Source organism: Nicotiana tabacum, chromosome 23 (genome assembly GCF_000715075.1).
Source record: "Nicotiana tabacum cultivar K326 chromosome 23, ASM71507v2, whole genome shotgun sequence".
NCBI classification, from domain to species: domain Eukaryota; kingdom Viridiplantae; phylum Streptophyta; class Magnoliopsida; order Solanales; family Solanaceae; genus Nicotiana; species Nicotiana tabacum.
This window is the reverse complement of record NC_134102.1, coordinates 68986168-69008724: the sequence shown is the minus strand read 5'-3', so window position 1 is coordinate 69008724 and position 22557 is coordinate 68986168. Positions and strand designations below refer to the sequence as shown.

Genomic DNA, 22557 nt, shown 5'->3' with positions numbered 1-22557 from the left:
AGAAAAAATATCCATATTATAGAAATAGGAGTGTGGAGTTACAACATAATTATTCCCCTTATCTTTGGTTATGCTCAAACCATAAATGAAAGGCAGAATTCACAGTTTATGGGTATGTTTCCAACGGAATAAGGATGAGTGAAATACCATAGATAATTTGGAAGAGATTTATTTGATTCTTCAGGTGGTCGAAATGCATTCGCTTATGAAGTTGTTACTAATATTTACTATTTTTATGGACTACATGCATAACAAGGTCGTAGGTATCCATGTAAATGCATTCCCTTTCAGATTTGGATGTCATTTGATGCAAATTTTGCTTGCGCATGCACTTTTGCATGAAATTTGTGACATATGATTCTTTAGTATTGTCTAAGAAATCCTAAATAAAATAATTTGTTTAAATTTATGTCCAGCTTCAGAACATCCTTTCAAAGGAATATTTACTAGTGTTCTCATGCCTGGAGGTGGCGAGTTTGTTGAGTCTTCCTGCTCAAAATAATCAAGTGGAACAAAAAATTAACTTGTAGAGGATATTTTCTTTTCTGGTAGAGCACACGTAGGGATAAGTAATTTGTGAGAAAAAATCATAGTAAATAGAAGGAATTTGGGATTTTGGGGTTTTCCGTTAGATTAGAGGATAAATTTGAAAACTTTGCTAACGGTGAGGGCAGATTTAATCAGATAATATAACGAAGGGTAAATATGAACAATATATCAAAATAGAGAGGTATATTTGGCCCTTTTTCCAAGAAATAATGGGTCGTTAAAAAACGGAACCGAAGCTTTTGGGTGAAAAACGAAACAGCCGACAAATATAAGGAGCATTTTAGCATATCACTCAAATTTACTGCCTCTCGTCGAACAATACCCTGGCAAAAGAGGGGGAAGCGCGCGAAACTAAGAAATCAAGTAGAAGTACAGAGAAAAGAAAAATATAATACACCGTCAAAAAGTAGAAACCTTTTGAGTTGGAAGCAGAAAACAATGGCGAATGAGGGTTTCGACGATGAATGGGACGCAGATTTGATCGACAAGCTCGTCCAAGCCGAAGAGCTTGCCTTATCCATCGCCACTCGGCAACATTTTCCACCTCCACCTCCTCTTCCGCCGCCGCCGCCGCAACTACAACCGCTAGGTCCGCAACCGCACACGGCAGTGTTCGCCGACGTCAGCTATTCGCCTCCCCGAGAGTTGTCTCAGAGAGTTCCAGAGTTCTCCAAGGTTTTCAATCAGTCCTCCGATGTCAACACTTTCTCCGCTGCCGCTGGCCGAGTCACTATCGCTCCTCGCGGGTCCCACACTGCTAAAGAAGAAGAAATCGATAATTTGAAGGTTAGATAATAATATCATAATACTATAATATGTTCTTTCGCCAGTCCATTTTTGTATTCTATAATGTTCTTTGAATAGATTGGTTCTGTAGTCATTTTGCTAAATGTCTTATTGCTATTCTGGTTTTTTTTAATTGCAGAAGGAGCTCGATCGAATTTCAAAACAGCGGAATTTTCTGGTAAGCCATATGTGTGGTGGGTTTATGATTTAGGTTGTGCTCAAATACATTTCTGATGAAAATTCCCGGTAGGTAATGATCTTTTGCACCCATTCAGGAGCAAGAGTGCATTGAGTTAAGAAAGGAAAAAGAGAAGAAAGAGAAGGAGCACAAGCTTGCTCTTTCGAAGAGTGTGAACGTGTAAGTGCTTAGTAGAATTTGTGTTTGACAGTTAGTTGCAAAATTTGAATGCGGTGCTTCTTCTTCTAGAGCAAACCTGTATCTGACACATAATAAAAAGCTGACCATAATTCCTCGAGGTTAATGTGTGTACCACATAAGATAATAAGGTGATAGCCTGATCTGACAAGCAATAAGTAGACATATTTTTTATTACTCGAGTTAACAAGATTCCTTTTCTTTGAAAATTACATGAAAAATCTTACAAGTTCTTCTTAGCCTATATTTTTCATAATGCTATTGCTTAAAACTATCCTTTTAGTCTAATTTTCATTGCAAGTTATGTTAACTTTTTTGTTTCTATGTTACTTAGACTTTAGCTAGTTAATCTGTACTACTGCCATAGTACCTAAACGGAGGTGAATTCAGACTACAAAAGAAGTTACTTTTAATAACTTTTTTAGCTTTGTAAAATGAAAATTTGTCATTTCCTCTCCCCTTTTCGTCCTGCAAACAACCTCTTATCGTTTTGACAATATTCCAATCTCTTTACCACATTTGATGGGGTACGTGACAAAGAAGTATAATGCATGGATGTATTTCAGAAGGCAGAAATTTACGTATTATCTCAAAATTTTAATGTAATAATAAAGATGTTAAAAGCAAAAAATATAAGAAATATACACATTAAGGGTACAATATATCTTGAAGAACAGAATACATAAATTTTTAAATTTCTTTTACAAATGTTTTGGAAGAAAAGATATCAAATTTATTTATCAGAATCAGTAACATCTTTCTCTAAGAATTTTTTGATCAAATGGTACAAAGATTCTTTTTTTTTTAAACAAACCATGTTCACATGTGTACGACCTACTGCTAGTTGACGATTTGAGTGCCAAACCTTTTGCAACTATACTGGTCCTTTTGAAATTTTTGGGGAAAAAATGCATATATTGCGTGTTCAGGGAACTCTGTGATGCAACATCATGCTCTTTCTCATGCTTTTTGGTGAAATTTTTAACTTCTCAGTTAGACTCTAAAAGGAAAATAGAAGAGTTTCAGTGAAGTTTGCTTCTTGCTGTGTGTAAAAGTTGAAGACGTCATAACATTGAAGAAGTTCTTGTCTTTGCTGATATGCCTTCTTTTGAGTTGTATATTTGTTTGCTAATTTCCTTATCTATTGACATTTGGCTTTTTGCATCTATGTTTTTCTGGAATGAGAATATTTTCTAACTGTTATGATTCTTTGCACTGTGAATGGGATTAATCTCATTTTAAAATTATGGTCTTCTCTTTTGCTCCGTTTCCTACCAGCCTTGAACTCTTGACCTAGTGTTGTGGAGTAAACTCCCTCAACCGCTATGACAAAGAATGGCCAGTAAAATTATGGTCTTCTCTATGTTTGCAGAAATACAGATTCGGGCGTCAACATCCAACAAGACCAAAGAAAATCCTTAGAATGCCAAAATGCACGCTCTACGAATGATCATGTTAGCTCCAGCACAAAAGTCGGTTAGTTCAAATTGGGATGTGGAAACAAAATCAATCATTGGTTATGGTTCCTGAAAATTAGTTCCTTCCTGTTCTTAAAACTCAACCATTCTTCATTGCCTGTTGAATCATAGGTACAATATCCTCTAAAGATGTTGGGATCCAGACTGAAAAGCATGATGAATCTATCAGCTTATCAGCGGAAAGCGATTTATCTGCTACTTTTTGCCGTAGAAACAAGTTGTTGGATGTATGGAACTTGTCTAGTGGCCAAAGATTAGGAAGGCTTCTCATTTCGAAATTGTATGCAACATGTGAAGTTGATTTCCGTTTCCTTTCTGGATACCTGAACGTGAGTTTTCCCTTAAGGACAAGTTTGGAGTCAAATATTTCTTTGAAGGATAATCTGCAGTACACTCATTCTGGTGAGAGTGCAAAAGTGTCTCATCTTTTCTCTATATTGACCAAGGTATATGCATTAAGTGATATCTCTTTTCACTTTGACTGTACTTCACCTTCAGGTTCCTGCTTCTGATTATTTTTGCTTCTCAAGCGTGCATGCTAACAATCATTAACCAAACGATAGATCTGTCTCAATGTCTCAGATTGTTTTTGTATGAATTGGTATTCCTTATCTCTGTTACCCAGTTACTGTTTACCTTCCACTCAACCAGGAAAAAGGAAGTTAAGTAATTGGAATTTTGATTTTTCCTATTTTCACTTGCTTGAACTCTTCACCTCATATTCTACACTTTTGACACTTGCTTTAGTCATGCATTTATCTAAATTAAAGGCAATTGAACTCTTAAGGGACGCAATTAAATGATACTATTATGTTGTGTCGTGTGTAGGAGTCAAAACTAATAAAGGGTTTCTTGATAAAGTTGAAATTAAGTTGAAACTTGTTAAAAATATAAATTAATGTCTATTAAAGATTACAACATAATGTTTAGTTTGCATTACTGTTGATCGTATAACTTTTTTTACAAAGTAATAAATTTCATTAATAGAAGGGCAAAAACTATGCTTGTGTACAAGAAGTATACCAAAAAGTAGAAAACCTTATAAAAAGACATGATTCTCTACAAATGACTTTCAATCTTAACATATAGGAACCTTGTGGTGCCCCAAAAATAAATAATGGAAAGAGGCTACTCGTCAAGTGTTCTAGATCTTTTTCTACTTCATCTGATACGAACTAATATACGCGGAAGCAAGAAATTGATAAACAAACAACAATCAAGAAAAGATAGCAAATAGATCCAAAATTAGAAAGGGAGGGGGAGAGATTTAGAATAAAGAAGGGATAATCTAACAATTAAAATAATATTTAATCAGTAGAATCAATACAAGGAAGAAGAGACATGAACTCATACATGGATCCACACAATCGGATCCATCCAAGCGAGGTTCAAAGAGAGATACAAGGTAAAACCTTAACATTAAACTAAACCTAACATAAAGAGATTTCAACGTTCAAAGTGAATAATCTCTCAATTCATCTCAAGCAATCTACCCTAAAAATGGAAATAAGAAGTTATTTATACTAGGTAGGTATTTGAGCTAACAATGACCCAAATACCCTGAAGCTAGTGAGAAAATTAAGTAGGGTTAAATAACAAAGCTAGCCCAAATATCCTTAATTACAAATGTAGCCACCAATCTTCTAACTTGATCTTTTAAAACACTCCAACGCCATGATGTTGATTTGGAATCCTCCTTGTTAAGCATGCTAACATGGATTTTATCACCATCAAAAGCGTTCCTATTTCTCTCTCTCCATTCAATCCACACGAGTGCTAGAGTAGTGACATCCATGCACTATGTCTTTTCTTCCGTCTGCTGAAAGCGCAACTATACATGCATAGTTTCTTTCACAGTGCATGACAATACCCACTCAAGTCCAAATCACCTCAAAATTTCCCACCACAATATAAGACGCTAACCGACAATGTAAGAGGAGGTGATTCATGTCTTCCCATGATTCATTACACATGAAGCACCAATTAATATAAGTAATCTTCCTCTTCACTCAAAATCTTTCCTCTCATAGTTAGTCAAATAAAATATACTTTTCTTGGTATCTTAGTGATCCATAATGAATTATATGGAAATGCTAGCTCCTTCCTAAACAGAAGCTTCTCGTAATAGGACTTAACAGAGAAGATGTCGTTTCCCCTTTCCCTTATCTCCATACATCGTGACTACCTTGTGAAAGTTTTTTACTATGAAGCAAATCAAGCAAAAATAATTCTTTCACCTCCCAATCTTGCAAGTTCCTCCTAAACCTCAAGTCCCACTGCACTTCTCTCCATTGTAGGCTCAATAGTTATTGAACTGGCATCTCCTTTTGACATGAAATACCATGCATGTTCGGCCATGTGATTTTTGGATGTGTAAGTTCCGCACCAGTCACCACCAATGTCCCAAAAAAGTTACCCTACTCCCGTTGCCCACCCTGAATGAAATGTTCCCATCTAACTCTTCCCACCCCTTTAAAATATTCCCTATAGCCCATAGCCGTAGGGAGTGAGACATCTTTTGTCCTCCACCCCCTTCTAAAACCCCATACTTCTCTGCAATCACCCCCTCCTAAGAGCATCTACCTCCACTCTAGATCTGTATAGCCACTTTCCTAATAACGCCTTGTTAAAAACTCTTAAATCTTTTATCCCAAGCCCACCACAACATTTTGGTGTAGTGACAGTATCCCAATTTGCGACGTGACCTATGTAGCGGATATGAACGTGGGGCTTGATCAGTGTTTTGGATAGCGTGCGGCGACAAATAGCTACGAGGGTCCGCTTCACTGAGGCGAGAGGCGCGCAGCGAAGCGCTCGCCTTTTTGATGTGAAGCGACAATTTATACAAAAACATAAAATATTATATACATATAACTAAAAACTCAATAACAATAATATATTAATAAATATCATTCAAAAATTAAAGACTCAATAGATAGTCATAGACTCATAATAAACTAAAGTCTAAAAGTGTAAAACACGCAACATCTATTCTCCTTCAAGATTTTCAAATTCTAGAACTTCATGAATGTTAGCATTATATTGGCTATCATCTTCTTCATCCTCGGAGTCTTCATCATTTAGGGACCGGCTTGAACTTGCTGCTCCTTTTCCCTTGTAATTTGAACTTGAAGAACTCCCTCTAAGACCATAGATATTCTCCTTAACTCCGGCCGCCATAGAAACAGTACCCCAATCAAGATCATCTCTTACATACACTTGTTCTTCTTCATGATTTTGGGGGGCTCCAGTTAACCATTCATTTGCCTCGTCAATGTTATCCAACAAAATTGGATCAATGGTATCGCGAGCTTCATAACGTCGCCTCAATGTTCTATTGTATTTAATATACACTAGATCATTGAGACGCGATAACTCAAGCCTATTCCTTTTCTTGGAGTGAATCTGCGCATAAATTGTTTAGATTAATTAATAGATACTAATAATAATACAATATAGAATATTTTAATATAATAAGTCTGCTTCTTACATGCTCAATTACGCTCCAATTTCTCTCGCATCCGGATGCACTACAAGTTAGGCTTAGTATTTTGATGGCAAACTTTTGCAAGTTTGGAGTTTGATGTCCAAATTGCATCCACCATTCATCTATAGAAAAATATTTTAAAAGTTATTAAGTATAAAGCAAATAAATTAAATTAAAGCTATAAGGATATCTATATTAAAGTTAGTTACTTGGCGACCTTATGTGTCTGGCTCTAATGGCCGCCTGTAAACCAAAAAGGCCATCTGCTTGTGAGTACCTACCAAACTCCTCCCCTATTTGATCTACCATCGCCGAATCAGGGACCAACTTCTCAAGACATTGATGGTATCCAACCCAAACCTCTGAATCCAAAGCGTCATCTCTAGTGTTCTTGTAAAATAATCCTGGGTTCAGAAGATGGCCTGCTGCATGCAAAGGTCGATGGAGTTGATTCGACCACCTGCTATCAATAATCTCAAAAACTTTCTCATATTTCCTAACATCTCCCTCAAATGACGCTTCAATAGTCTCTTTGGCTCTATCCATAGCTTCATAAAGATAGCCCATTGGTGGTTTTCTCTCCCCATCCACCATACGAAGCACCCTAATCAAAGGACCACCAACTTTAAGAGCCCGAACAACGTCATTCCAGAATGATGGAGAAATAAGAACTTTGGCAACTTCTTTCCCCGCAGCTTCCTTTGCATATCTATTATCTTTCCATTCATTTGAAAGAACTAGCTTTCTCAAGTTTTTCTTTTGCAAGTAAAAACTATACAAAGTTAAGAAAGCCGTTGCAAATCTAGTCTTGGCCGGTCTCACCAAATTTCTTTCATTTGTGAATTTCCTCATCAAATTCAACAACAACGGCCTCTGATTGATGTAAGAATATATCTTGACGGCCTTAGTGAAAACTATAAAAGTAACAATAACAATTTTATAGTTAATAATTAATAGGACATAAGTATAAAACTATAAATAAAGTTAAAGCTTTAAAGATAACTATATTAAAGTTACCTGAAGCATATGGGTTTTCCTTGAATATGTCACCAAACATCAAGTTGATACAATGGGCAACACATGGAGTCCAATAAATGTGTGGATACATAGCTTCCATCATCTTACCCGCACTAACATTCTCACTAGCATTATCGGTAACAGCTTGTACAACATTTTCCTTTTCAATTTTATCAATAGTCTTTCTAAACAAGCTGTACATTTTGCTTCCATCCGTAGAAGAGTTGCTAGCATCGTAAGATTCAAGAAAAACACTCCCTTTTGGAGAGTTCACCAACACATTTATGATCATTTTCCCATTCCGCGCTGTCCATTTATCCATCATAATGGAACATCCAAACTTGTTCCATTCCACTTTATGCTCCTCAATAATTTTGTCTATCTTCTTCACCTCTTTTTTAAGATGAGTTGCTCTAACTTCATGATAGCTAGGAGGCTTCATTCCTGGGCCATATTGTCCTACGACCTCAATGAATTTATCAAAAGTTTTGTAGTTAACACAGTTGAAAGGAAGCCCTGCATCGTACATCAATGCTGCAAAGGCACTTACGGCGCGATCCCTCAAAATCTTCTTGGCTTCTAAACCTGAACTAGAATCACCTTTTCCCTTTTCTTGTTGTTTTGCCGAGAAATAAAGATTGAGAGGACCTTTTGTCACAGTACGTGCCGTGGATGACCCACTAGAACTATTTGAAGATATCTTTTGAGTTTTATTTTTTGGGGGGAGGTCCCATTTGATCATCTTCATCCATTTCATCATCTTCATCAATTAGATTCACCGATGCTTTATAATCCATTTGAGTTTTTGTCACATTTTTCTTATCAACAAATGCTTTTACTTACTCCCTAACCTCGGGCGGACAAAGAGGACATTATACTACATTTTTAAATCCACCTATCAAATGTTGCTTGTGACGAGTTATTCCACCATGATATGTTTTTTCACAAAACACACATTTACTTGCGGATCTTGATGAGCCTTTTATAGCATAATTCCAAGCTATATCATTTCGTTTATTACTATCGGATGACGCCATTTCAATGCTGTTTTATAGAAAAAAAATCATCAAATCAATATGCAATTAATTTTACTCTATAAGACTATAAGTTTATAATTGAAAAAACATGGCAAAAAAAACAGAGCCTAAAAAGAGACTACTGCTACTGCCTCTGCTGTCGAAAAACAGACCCAAAAAAAAAATAAGGGAAGAAGAAAGAGGAAGGGAAGAAAGAAAGAAAAAGCCCCTGCTCTGCTCTGCCTCTGCTCGAAAAACAGAGCACAAAAAATAAGACAAGAAGAAGAAGAAGAAGAAGAAGAAAAAGGAAGAAAGAAAGAAGGAGTTGATCATTGAAAAGAAGAAAGAAGAAGAAAAAGAAAAAGAAAAAAGAAGATGACAACAATGGTCGAATCGAAGTGTCGACTGTCGAAGGAAAAAAGAAGAAGAAGAAAAGAAAAGAAAGTAACATACCTGGTTTACTGTGCTGATGTTTGATTATGGAGAAGATGAATCCCAAGCCCTAATTTTTGAAGTTGCTTAGTTGTATTCGCTGAAGGAGAAGAAGTTAAAACCCAAGTCCTAATATTTGTATTTTACACTGTCGCTGCCTTTTTCTTCTTTTTCTCCAAATAGCGTTGCTACGCTATGCCTCTCGCCTCGCAGCGCCTCTCGCTACACAGGCAGGGGTGTACGCTTTTTCAGAATCGCACCGCAACAGACCAAAATAGCGCTACTGCCTCGCGCCGCTTCGCCACACGCTATTAGCAACGTAGCGCTCGCTATTTACAACACTGGGCTTGATACACAAGTCATCCCAACGAGAGGAAGTTTCAAGTATCTGGTGTTAGTAATTCAAGGTATTGGGGAGATTGATGATGATGACACACATCGTATTGGTGCGGAATAGATGTAATGGAGGCTTGCATCTGGTGTTTTGTGTGACAAGAATGTGCCGCCTAGACTTGTAAGTTCTACAGAGTGGTGATTAGACCGACAATGTTGTATGGGGCGGAGTGTTGGCCAGTCAAAAACTCTCACTTCTAGAAGATGTGAGTAGCAAAAATGAGAATGTTGAGATGGATGTGTGGGCATACCAGGAGAGACAAGATTAAGAATGAAGATATTCGGGACAAGTTGGGAGTGGCATCCGTGGTGGACAAGATGCGGGAAGCGAGGCTGAGATGGAAAGGGCATGTGAGGAGGAGATGTGCAGATGCCCCAGTGAGAAGGTGTGAGAGATTGGCCATGATGGGCCTGAGGAGAAGTAGAGGTAGAGGTAGGCCAAATACGTATTGGGGAGAGGTGATTAGGCAGGATATGGCGCAACTTCAGCTTATTGAGGACATGACCCTGGATTGGAGGGTGTGGAGGTCAAGAATTAAGGTAGAAGGGTAGTAAATAACCAAGCATAGCTTTTTACCATACCAGTAGTATTAGTATTGTTTTTGTTTTCCTATTCTTAGAAATTTGTTATTACATGTTGTTTCTTTAGTTTCGGTTATCTTATCATCTTATCTTGTTGTTACCGTTTATTATTACTATTTTTTTTCCTTCTGTCTTTGAGTCGATGGTCTATCGAAAACAGTCTCTCTATCTTCACTAGGTAGGAGTAAGGTATGCATACACTCTACCCTCCCCAGACCCCACTTGTGGGATTAGACTGGGTTTGTCGTCGTTGTTGTTGATAGTCTCCCAATTAACCTAATTGAAACTTCCTCTCTCCGCTTGGACCATCCCATAGAGAGTCCCCTTGAAGTTTTTCCAACTTCCCTGTAACGCTAATTGGAGCATGTAGCAAAGACATGAAACATGTGGGAATGCTTGATATTGTACTCTTAATTAACATTTCCTTTCCCCTTTTGGATAAGTACCTCTTTTGCCAATCTGCGAGCCTCTTTTCTACCCTCTCTGTCACCGAGTTCCAAGATACTTGGTCATTATTAGATGCTCCTAGCGGTAGACCCATATAAGTTGTAGGAAGAGCCGCAATTTTGCAAATTCACACTTGTGCTAGAGCCTTTATATTCTCCATCTTGCCGACATGGATAATCTCGAACTTTCTGAGGTTGACCTTTAGGCAGCCATGTTGTTAGATAGTTCTGTGTAATTAGTCCTAGTCCCATATGTAGTAGGAGTAGAATATGTCTTAGTCCTATAAGTAATAAAAGTAGAATATGTCCTAGTCCCATATGTAGTAGGAGTAGAATATGTATTATATATAGGGCTCACTATAACCCTCAGGGGTTGGCCTGGTGGCAATTGACTTGAGCCTTGGGGTTTGCTCCCTTTCAAGGTCTCAAGTTCGAAACCCAGTGGGTGCAAACAATTTTTGAAGGCCATCGGACTGGGTAAAACCTGAATTAACCGTGGTGCACTTGCGGGAAACTCCTTGCCGAGGGCCTGTGCACCCCCGGGATTAGTCGGGTCTCAAAGAGACTTGGACACCCGGTGCAAATCAAAAAAAAAAAAATATAGGGCTCACTATATCATTGTTAATAAAATAGATTTTTCTCCCGTGTATTCTCACACATGTCAACACTTGTGTAAAGTAAGACAATTGGGCGTTGTCAGCATCACAAAACACTAAAGTTTTAGCCGCAACAAAAGATGAGACACCCTCACAGTACCTTGTCCGCCAATCACTGCGAAAAATCCCCTTAAGTAATCCCCGGTCACCACTCATCCTACTCAACTCTTCCATCACTAAATTAGCAACATAGGAGATAGCGGGTTGCCCTGTCTCGTTCCTCTTGAGCTACTGAAGAAACCACATGAATTGCCACTCACAAGGACAAAAAATCTGGCGGTTGATGACTTGATATGAAAAACTTGATCCATTTCCGCCATCTTGCACCAAATCCCATCTTCAACATAATGAAATCAAGGAACTCCCAATTAACATGATCATAGGCCTTCTCAAGATCCAATTTGCACAAATCCTAGGTTCGCTCACTTTCTTCTCGAATCAATCACTTCATTAGCTAGCAAGTGTTTCTAATATAGTAGTAATTATTAAGAATGCTTTCTATCAAGTGTTTCTCTAATATAATAAAGCTAAAATATAAGCGACTAAATGAGTTAAAATGTTTATATTTGAAATATGAAGTTCAGTAAATTGGACCTGGATGAGCTGTCAAGTCATATTCACCAGTTCTAGATTAGTGACTATTCAAGCTTCCCCTCACTGACATACAAATCTATAAACAGCTAGAAGGACTCTTAGTAAACGCTGGACTAACAGCGTACCAACCTGACTATGCCTTAATCCACACTAGTTAGTATTGCCTATATGAATCTTTTGCTTCCATTATGTTCTACTTTTTGCAAAGTTTGCATAAACTCCAAGAAATTACAATAAACTGAGATAAGCCTTTTCCTACACTCAATCTACACCATGTTACTTATTATGCAAATACTCTGCATGACTTACTTACCTTATTGTCTTAGTAGGGCTGAACTCTCATTATTTGTAGCTTTATTTGTGTCTTGTAGATTAATGATGAAATGGTGAGATTGGAAGATTTGTTAGAAGCATTGGTTGGTCTTTGCAGACTTAAAAATGTGAGATTGTAAGCTTATATATTTGTCATTTTTCCTTCTGTTTTAGTTGCTAATGTGGGAATTTACATTTCTAAACATGTAAAACTTTTGGCAGTACTTCATCAAACACTTTTTTATGGCAATTGCCATTTCTCTCAGTTAAGTGTCTTGATTAATAATAGTGGTTGCAATACACATGATAAAACTTGTTGAGTAATTCACAGGTCTGTGAAGCTGTTGCCATCTCATATATCTTGAAAGAAAAGGAGAAATTTGAGAAAACTGGCATCTTACTAAGCACTGTCATGAAATTTTGGATTTAGGAATTACTGATTTAGGCCAAAAGTTTCATAATGATTTTGAGAATCATTAAGTAATTTATACAGTCACCTTATGACTTAAAAATGAAAAAGCTTACTTAATTGGTGAGAGTTTTGTGATTATTTCTGAAAATCTTAATAGCAAGTGATCTGATCCTTAGCTTACTAACTGAGAGTGGAATCTATTGTAACTTTCAAGTAGTCTTTGATTGAGGGATAAACCCCGAGTCCGTACTTTCCAGTATTATGCCTACTCCCCTTTCCTCTTTCACGTGGAAAGATATGAACATCCTTGTTGGACCCATGTTTCATCATGGAAATGTGCCTTTCACACTTACAGCGGTTTTGCATCACTGGACAGGCTGCTCCATGGGATTTTACCTTCTTTGTTCTACCACTTAGATCCTAATGTTTTTTATACCCCTTTTCTATATGCAACTGAACATCTATGGCAGAATCCTCACCAAACTCCCCCTCAGGAGGATAGATATGGTGATTTGAGTAAGATCCAACGTAAATCCAATTTTTGATTCACTCATGAGGTCCAACCCACCATGACGATTCTCACCCCACCCATATATAAGTTAAATAACAGTGATGATCAAGAATCGAGGTTCAAGCCCTTCCCAAAATCACCCAAATTCCCAGATAACAAGTGAATTGTGGCAAGCAAGAACTACCATAGAAATCACAAGGATGCGAGGTGAGTTATTGGCCAAGGATCGTAGAACTATGCAAACAGCAAAAACTCTAAGAATAAGTGAAATATATAAATATAAGTATGCATTAATTACCAACGTTTTCCCTTAATAAAAGTACTAAAAGAATATATTTTATTTTATTTTTAATAATTCTTTTGAATTAGTACTGCATGTTATGTTGAAGTAAAAGGGAATTCGTGAAGCCTTCAATTTTATATCCTTCTATAGAAGTTAATTGTCAATAGCTTCATAACATTATTCATCCCATGCAGGTTGCTATAATTCATAGGTCTTTGCATATACTGCTAGAGGTTTTGAATTTCACTTTCAGTATGGAAAGAAAATTTGGTAAAAGGTATGTATTCGCTCTTAAATGCATGCTCTGCTGCCTCCATTCTGTTTTTGAGCTATTATCGTGGGTTCTTTTAGCATCTCTGCAGAAGAATCATTTGATTTAACGATCAAAATAAGATAAAAGAAACATTTGATTTAACCTGGGTTTGGGCGTTTGGCAACTGTTAAACTATACCGCTCGTGCAAGAAGCTTGCATTTGTCTGGATTCATGAGGAAGTTCAAGAAAAAATGGGAAACAAGAGTTAGAAGCTACTGACTATCATGCAAACCATTCTCTTCAGTCTTCTGTTCCTTCTAATTTCACGATGAATCTTCTTAAGGCATTTTGTTATTCTCTTGCTAGTGCTAGCTGATAAATCCCTTGTTGGGTTAAAACCCTTGCTTCTGTAACCAGAAAGAAAATAAAGAAAAGGAAAAGGAGAAAAAATGGTCCCTATCTTCTGATCCAGAAATTTTCCTTATATGCTTTGATTTGATCTTTCCAGTGTACTGTACCAGGGACAACATTGTGATGGAGGGACCTTCTTGTTGGGATAATGCGTCAGATCTGTACGAATATGGATATCCTGGAACTAGAGGACTGCCCCATGTCCATGATGAGAAAATATTTGATCAAGATCATGCTGATGGCCCGAGATTGGATACTGTTGATACTTATGCCAGGATAGGATTCACCAATTGTGGATCTAGCTGTTTGATATCTTCTCATTTCAACTATTTTCCTCTTTTTGAATTAATGTGCGAAATTATCATGATTCATGAGGTAGAACATGTAAGACTCCAGGCAGTTTCAGTCATGAATCTCATTGTTGCAAGAAGTAATGCGTACTTGGAGAGGGAAAAGTAAGTTCAACACCGCTTTCTCATTAATTTAGGCATATTTTTGGAGCTCTGTAATATGCTTAATCAATATCCTCCTTTATATAGGTATGGGACAGATATACCGTTCCAAAGTATTTCAAAACTATTGAAGAAGGGAGCTCACGTGCATGTAAAGAAGAAAGCTGTGCATCTTCTTCATATGCTACTAAATTGTGAGTGGACATATCTGTTTGGTCACGTGTTGGGTCACATGATTATATATCAATTTGATGTTATCTGACTTCTGGAAATTCTTCTTAGACTAGCTTACTGTACCTCTATGTGTAAAAAGTAGCTTTTACTGCTTGGCTACCACGTCTTGTTATTTATATAATTTTTTCTCTTCCAGGAGTGCCTATACCATCTTATGGACAAAAATACCAATACATTTTTTATGTTTAAGTTAAAAAATCATGCACCTTCTCCAAGTTTATTATGGAAGGAAGAATACCAAATTAAATTTTATTGTATGACCATGCACCACAGTGGTAGTTGTGGTAGATTGCTGTCTACAGTACGATATATTTTGAAGATGTAAAGGATATTGCTGAGATCAAATCCATCTCCAAATCACTATCAGTTTGTTTTTGCTTTGTGTAATGGTTTTCCTGACTATACTATTCAATAAATAAAGGCCCAAGAGTAATGGCCTCATTCTGCAGCTGTCTCGTGGAGGGAGATGGGGGTGGCATGGTTGATACCAATTCCAAGGATACTTCAACCTTTCCCGTAGTCAGTGTGATCTTGGAGAGTTTGGCAGAATGTATCACCTGCACTGGAAGTAATGCTGAGGTATGTTTAATATATTTTAGCTTTAATTATCCTATCTTCTGCCCATTCCTTATTTCGTATTGTTAGATAATCTCCTTTTGCTTTCATATAAGCAAATATTGCTTTTTTTCCCCTTCTAGCCAGCTTGACCCAACTGTTTTGTTTGCTTCAGGCAGTTGTATTCTGAGATGCATTCTTTTGATTAGAATGTGCGTATGCCACCACATACGCACATCTAAATTTTTATAATAGTAGTTTCTCTATCAGATTTTTATAGTTGTTGTTAAGGTTCCACAGAGTACCCTTGAGATCCTGAAACCAATTTGACGTGAGAAATAAAAAATAAAACGAGTTGACTTATGAGATAGATTACTGGCGTTTGCATCGATTATGATGTTGGGCGATCTAATAGAGATAGGGGCAAAAAGATTCTGAAATTCTAGTGTGACACAGCACAAATAGAACACTAAAATTATTAGTGTTATAAACCAAAACCCCCATGATTTTGGTATAGTGGTGAGAGCGCAACATGTGATGTATGAGTTAATCGCACATCAAGGGTTTGAACCCTGCTGCACACAAACATGTGGTATTTAAGTGGAGAAGGGTAGAGGGGCAAGCCCATTATCATCCGAGTTTAGAAAGTGGAGAAGGATAGAGGGGTGAGCCCATTTATCATCTGAGTTTAGAACCTGGCTCCGTTGGTCCTCAACATATTTCTCGGTTATCAAAAAAATATTAGTGTTATTAAAGGCCTACTTGAGGCAGCTTAAACCTTGGAAGCTAAATGAAGCCAAAGTTGGCCTTTTCACTCATTAATAGCTTAAATGTAGGCATCCTGTTGCTATGGCATGCACTTCAAAGCAACGAGCATTGTCTTAAAGAAGACAACACTAAGCAATAATACAAAAAGCAAATCGATTAATTTTTAAGGGTAGGTTATTACTATACTCCCTCAGTTGAACCTATTTGACTGAGCACGAAGTTTAAGAAAGAATGAAAGTCTTTTGAAACTTGTGGTCTAAAACAATCATTAGATATTTGTGTGGCTATAAATTATCCCATTAAGGGTAAAATGGGAAGTTTAAAGTTACATTGTTTTCAAATTTAGAAAAGGTTCATATTCTATTTGAAACGGACTAAAAAAGAAATAAGTTCACTCTTTTTTGAATGGAGAGAGTATATGATAGTGATCCCAAATAGGAAGTTAGAATTCAAATTTGAAAACAAGTCATTAATCTGAACTACAAACTTAAAACCATATTCCTTATGTCAAAGTTTGAAATTTAAAATGGTTTTTGAACGTAATTCACATGATATTTACTTCAAATATTGAGTATCCTTTTGGTTTTAGGGCTATGTTAATTAAAGGAGTTTATTGACCTAGAGAATATCTGCACATGGTGTTTATTGACCTAGAGAAAGCGTATAACAAGGTTCCTAGAGAAATTCTCTGGAGATGCCTGAAGGCAAAAGGTGTGTCGGTTCCCTACATTATGGCGATTAAGGACATGTATGATGGGGCTAAGACTCGGGTTAGGACAGTAGGAAGCGACTCTGAGCATTTTCCGGTTGTAATGGGGTTACACCAAGGTTCTGCGCTCAGTCCGTTCTTATTCACCCTGGTGATGGATGCGTTAACACACCATATTCAAGGGGATGTGCCATGGTGCATGTTATTCGCCGATGACATAGTTCTGATTGATGAGTCGCGAGCCGGTGTTAACGAGAGGCTGGAGGTTTGGAGACAGGCTCTTGAGTCTAAGGGTTTCAAGCTGAGCAGGACGAAGACGGAATACCTGGAGTGTAAGTTCAGCGCTGAGCCAGGGGAAGAGGGCGTGGATGTGAGGCTTGATTCGCAGGTCATCCCGAGTAGAGGCAGCTTCAAGTACCTTGGTTCGGTTATCCAAGGGGGAGGGGAGATCGACGAGGATGTCACACATCGTATTGGGGTAGCATGGATGAAGTGGAGGTTAGCATCTAGAGTCCTGTGTGACAAAAGAGTGCCACCGATACTCAAAGATAAGTTTTATAAAGCGGTGGTTAGACCGGCCATGATGTATGGGGCTGAGTGTTGGCCCGTTAAGAACTCACATATCCAGAAGATGAAAGTAGCAGAAATGAGGATGTTGCGGTGGATGTGCGGGCACACTAGGATAGATAAGATTAGGAATGATGATATCCGGGAGAAGGTGCATGTGGCTCCCATTGATGACAAGATGCGGGAAGAGAAACTTAGATGGTTCGGACATGTTCAGAGGAGAAGCCCAGATGCTCCGGTACGGAGGTGTGAGCAGCTGGTTGTGGATGGCACGAGAAGAGGTAGAGGGCGGCCTAAGAAGTATTGGGGAGAGGTGATCAAGCAGGATATGGCGAGGCTCCAGATTTCCGAGGACATGACACTTGATAAGAAGATGTGGAGGTCGAGTATTAGGGTTGTAGGTTAGGAGGTAGTTGAGTCGTGCCTTACTTCGTACCATTGTGGGACTAGCCATGTAGGGTTTTTGTCCAAGATAGCTAGTGGCAATGTTGTGGCTTACTATTTCGCTTTTCAGTGCATGTCCTATTTACTAGCTATCGCTTTTGCTTTGCATCTTTCTTCTAGATTTCATGGTGTTCCTATTTTTCTTATGATTGTTGTGGTGATACTAATATTTACTAATATTGTCTCCCTTTGCTTTGCATCTTTCTTCTGGATTTCATGGTGTTCTTATTTATCCTATGATTGTTGTTGTGATACTAATATTGTCTCCTTTTTGTCATTTTGTCTTTTTATTTTTTTGAGCCGAGGGTCTTTCGGAAACAGCCTCTCTACTCAGGTCTGCGTACACACTACCCTCCCCAAACCCCATTAGTGGAATTTTACTGGGTTGTTGTTGTTGTTAATTAAAGGAGTTTGGAGATTCACTTTCCTTTTTATTTTACGAAATGGTCTTATTATTATTATTATTATTATTATTATTATTATTTTGCTTTGTACAATAAGAAACTTTGGCTAAAAGAGCAAATAGGGAAGCAAAGTTCCTTTTGTGCTTGGCAATGTCTAGAATTAGTAACATGTGTGTTTAAATTTAAAACAACCAAAGAAATAGGGATAGGTTGGTGTCGTTATGTGTTTGTTTGATCTAGGCTCGAGTACAACTTGAATATGCTAAATAAAGAGGCGGCGTCCATGCTTTGTAGGTTGACCTATGTGATCAGAGGATATATTGAAAAGACTGAATACATATGCAGCCCCTTAAGTAAATATTATTAAGGCTATGTTAATTAAAGGAGTTTGGAGATTCACTTTCCTTTTTATTTTACGAAGTGGTCTTTGTACAATAAGAAACTTTGGCTAAAAGAGCAAATAGGGAAGCAAAGTTCCTTTGGTGCTTGGCAATGTCTAGAATTAGTAACAAGTGTGTTTAAATTTAAAACAACCAAAGAAATAGGGATAGGTTGGTGTCGTTATGTGTTTGTTTGATCTAGGCTCGAGTACAACTTGAATATGCCAAATAAAGAGGCTTGTAGGTTGACCTATGTGATCAGAGGATATATTGAAAAGGCTGAATACATATGCAGCCCCTTAAGTAAATATTATTAAGGCAAGTACGAAGATGGTACTGCAAAAACAACTTTCCAACAGTACAGAAATCACCATATAGCAATTACGTACACCCATCTCAACAACAATAACAACTCAGTATAATCCCACACATGGGGTCTGGGGAGGATAGTATGTACGCAGACCTAACCCCTACCTTGGGAGTATGAGAGACTGTTTCCGAAAGACCCTCGGCACAAGGAGATGAAAAAGAGGCATGGAACAGTAACAACATAGGTCAGGAAGATAGTACTAACGACCTAAAATTCAGAAAAATAAATGGAAAAGGCAATATGAACAATGGAAAGGTACTAGGAAACCGGAGCATAAAAATAGTACAAACACAACAAGTACCACTATCAAACTAAAGCAAGACACTAACAAACTAGCCTAACACCCACAACGGAGTAGAAAAACGCTCAACTACCTCATACGACCCTAATGCTCGCCCTCCAAGCCTTCCTATCAAAGTACACCCATCTCAATGAATCTAAAAAGTCTAAAGTAGAGAAGTCTTCTACTGTCTCTACTTACACCATTGACATGGCAGATGCTGTGCTTTCTACTCAATATTTAGTGCGTGGAATTGCAATACGTCAAGCTCTACCAATGCTTTTGCCGGAATATACAAAATTTGCCGACAATAAACTTTCACAAGAAAAAGAAGTAAAAAAATAAAAAACCACTACTGCCAATTCAATTTTCAAACAAACCACAAAGCAACACCCCGGAACCGACCCCAACTCTTCATCTCAACAATGACTCATAGGACCACCAAGATTATAGCTCGTCAAATAGACTCCACCATCCAAGTATTGCCGGCGACATTTTCAGTTTCTTCTTTTTGCCATTTTTTTGCTTCCTCTTCTTTGTCTGGCCATGCTTTTACAGATGTTGGCCTTTTTTTCAAGCCAAATCTGATTTTTTGTTGTCACAACTGCTTTTCAAAAGAAAATGATCTGCTCCATGGATCTGGTTTTTGACAAGAAAGAACAAATGCAACAAAGTAAGAGATGAGTGATAACAAATCGGAAATAATGGAGCTTTACAGGAGATCTTTCTTTTCGGTCAACAATTATTTTCTTATAAAAAACCATTTTGGCTTTTTTGATGGCGTGTCGTTTTCTAATTGGTTTCATTTTCCACATCAACGGCGAGTAATATTCACGCACAGTAGTTTGTCAAGTATTGTCGAATGTGTTCAATAGAGAAAGTTTGGTTCGGGTTCAAGTGTTAAATAGGTATAATCCTTAGTTTAGAAACAATGAAAAATTGGGCAAGTTTAAGGGGCCGCATGTGTATTCAGCCTATTGACAACTTCTAGTTGATCATCATCCCCGTAAACCAATCCATATCAAGCTGTCTAAAATAGATTCATCATATCTATTTGTTTGTGTCAGAGTTCCGGCTTTGGGATAAAATTATTTCTAAGTATTTGACATCTATATTACGCAGACTCAGTTACGGGTACGTCTTCGATGCGGGTGTAGGTATCCGGTTCGGTAGGTGCTGATTTTATTAGAATAATTAAAGAATACGCATGAACAATCCATGCCGTACACACTCAACAGGGGTGCTTCTAGGTCAAAAATCTCGTAACATAGTCTGATATGTAGCAGTTGAAAACCACAATCCTGCTGGTTCTCCTGTCATTTCAGGTCTACTGGGGTGCTCATTTCTCCGCAGACGAATAAGAGGGAACAAGCTAAGATTTTTAATCTCCACCATGGTTTAGGAACTTTGTGAGTCAGGAAGAAGCAGTACTACAAAATACTTGTTCATGTCATGCATCATCTGCCACATTAATGGAAACATGATCTTCAAGACTAAGAAGAGATAGATTTTTCTCAAGATAAGTCACTCATCCCCATAGGAGTCCACTCGCCAACTGATAGAAGTTGTCAGCTTTATGGCGCGTGTCTAGTTCCTGCCAGTGCATTTTTAGCCATTTCTGAATTCATTTCTTTGTTGGACAAGATTATTTGTATGGAGTGCTTTTTACGTATTAATTTGGTCTTAAAACTGATCTGCATTATTGCTATCGTATTCTATCTTGAATTTTCCAAGAGTGGAATTTGCCCCTTTCTGCTTTCTGTTACCCTTGATTCTCTAATTTTTCAGGAACTACAGCTTCGGAGGCACACTATAATTTTGCTAGCTTTCTTAGCATCATCAGGAAAATGTGGTGTTGAGATTCTGTTAAATTATAGGCTTCCAAAAGGAAAGGATTTATTTGCAATTATTTTGCAAAGCTTCGTTCGCGATTTGGATCTAGAAGAATCGGATACTGCTCAGCAGGCTGAAGTATTCAAAGAGAGGTATCTTTGGGCATTTAAATGTGTGTTTGAGGTGTATTTTAGTCTTAAAAACATGCATGAAATGGAGTTGCTTTTCACACTCTACTCGTAGCTGCATTGATGTATACTCTATATAGCTGAATATTTCTTCCCATCCACCTTCCTGTGTGCGGAGTCCACCTGAATTCATGGAGTTTCTCATTATTAGTAGTTTTTGTTTTGTCTGTTTCTTTCATTTTCCGGAAAGACCTTGCAGATTCCAAATATATTTTAAATTTGATTTATTTATTTCATGTTCCCAATCTTCTTTTCTATATGTTCCTATTTGGCAGGACCTTGCTGATGCGAGAGGTACTCATACTCTTGAATAGACTAGTCTCACATCCCAAGTACTCCAGTCATGTTCTGCGGGCATTAACAAACAGTCGAGAGAAAGCAACTTTGACTGTTGATATAACAAGCAGAGTATCCAGTAAGCGCAAGTTCTTGTGGCAGGATGTTAGCATGACTCGGCAGATTAGGGAATCCGAAATCATAGATTTAGCTCAGGTGTTGAGAAGAAGAGTTTTCACGTTTCTTGGTGGCAGCAGCTAATGAAAGAGGCATGAAAACTTGATTGATCCTTGCTAGAAGTGCACTCACGCTTGAAGAACGGCTCATGGAAATATTCGAGTTATGGTACTTGACAGGATTGAGCGTGGAGCAAAGTTGCAGCTTCTATGCTGAAACCATCAGCACTGATCTGTTTGAATGGGTTTTTCAGCACAAGCATGCATTTTTCGGTCACCCCACTGTATAAGGTTAGTGTAATTGTAGCATTGTATCAGCTTCTATGTATATATTTTAAATGTATGTTTGTCATTGGCTGAAGAATAATGCTAGCAATCGCATTGAATGTATAATGTTCGTGCTTCGGCGAACTACCTAAACTTGTCATGTTTCAAAGCTCAATTTAATGCACAGATGAAGAAGGATCTACGGTTGAAGTCTTTGTCACACTAACCTGGGATCTACTCGTAATTAACGTGTTTTGGAATATAATGATCTCTGCTCAAAACAGAAATGTAACTCCATTTTGCCTTTGATTGTCAATTGAAAAGACAATTCAATTTTAAGGCCCATTCAGCTTAAAGAATGTTTATTATAATTATCAACGGTGAAAACGGTATCATTACAGATCTCCGTGGGTTATTCATTAGCATCATTACATAATTCACACTTTCTGAATTGCAGCTTTTCAAGCATTCCAACTGCTTTTGTGATCCGAACAAATCTTGTGATGAATTGTCGTACATTTACATCGAGAACCTTTAACAAACACCAAAACAGAACAAAGCCTTTGAAGGAAAGTATATTTAATTTAATGATGCAATTGAACATCCTCAAGGTTGTGTACGTGTTATGAAGATGGTGGTGTATTGTTATGGTTTTAAGG

At 37.7% G+C, this 22557-nt stretch overlaps 1 protein-coding gene across 1 annotated transcript; it reads left to right on the top strand.

Moving 5' to 3' along the window:
• The first annotated feature begins 883 nt into the window (after positions 1-883).
• On the top strand, positions 884-22108 carry LOC107762952 (protein SENSITIVE TO UV 2-like). Its single transcript, XM_075246262.1, has 12 exons — positions 884-1335; positions 1475-1513; positions 1611-1693; positions 3084-3187; positions 3301-3635; positions 12184-12252; positions 13525-13607; positions 14106-14450; positions 14535-14641; positions 15103-15260; positions 20947-21143; positions 21455-22108. The coding sequence occupies exons 1-12, from the start codon at positions 988-990 to the stop codon at positions 21714-21716; spliced, it is 2130 nt and encodes a 709-aa protein (XP_075102363.1). The 5' UTR covers positions 884-987; the 3' UTR covers positions 21717-22108.
• Positions 22109-22557: the final 449 nt, after the last annotated feature.

Bases quoted from the DNA above. Each gene is read 5' to 3' on its own strand.
- LOC107762952 (XM_075246262.1), top strand. From the start codon at position 988: ATGGCGAATGAGGGTTTCGACGATGAATGGGACGCAGATTTGATCGAC. The intron at 1,514-1,610 runs GTAAGCCATATG...GCACCCATTCAG, and splicing joins CAAAACAGCGGAATTTTCTG to GAGCAAGAGTGCATTGAGTT. The intron at 14,642-15,102 runs GTGAGTGGACAT...CAATAAATAAAG, and splicing joins TCTTCATATGCTACTAAATT to GCCCAAGAGTAATGGCCTCA.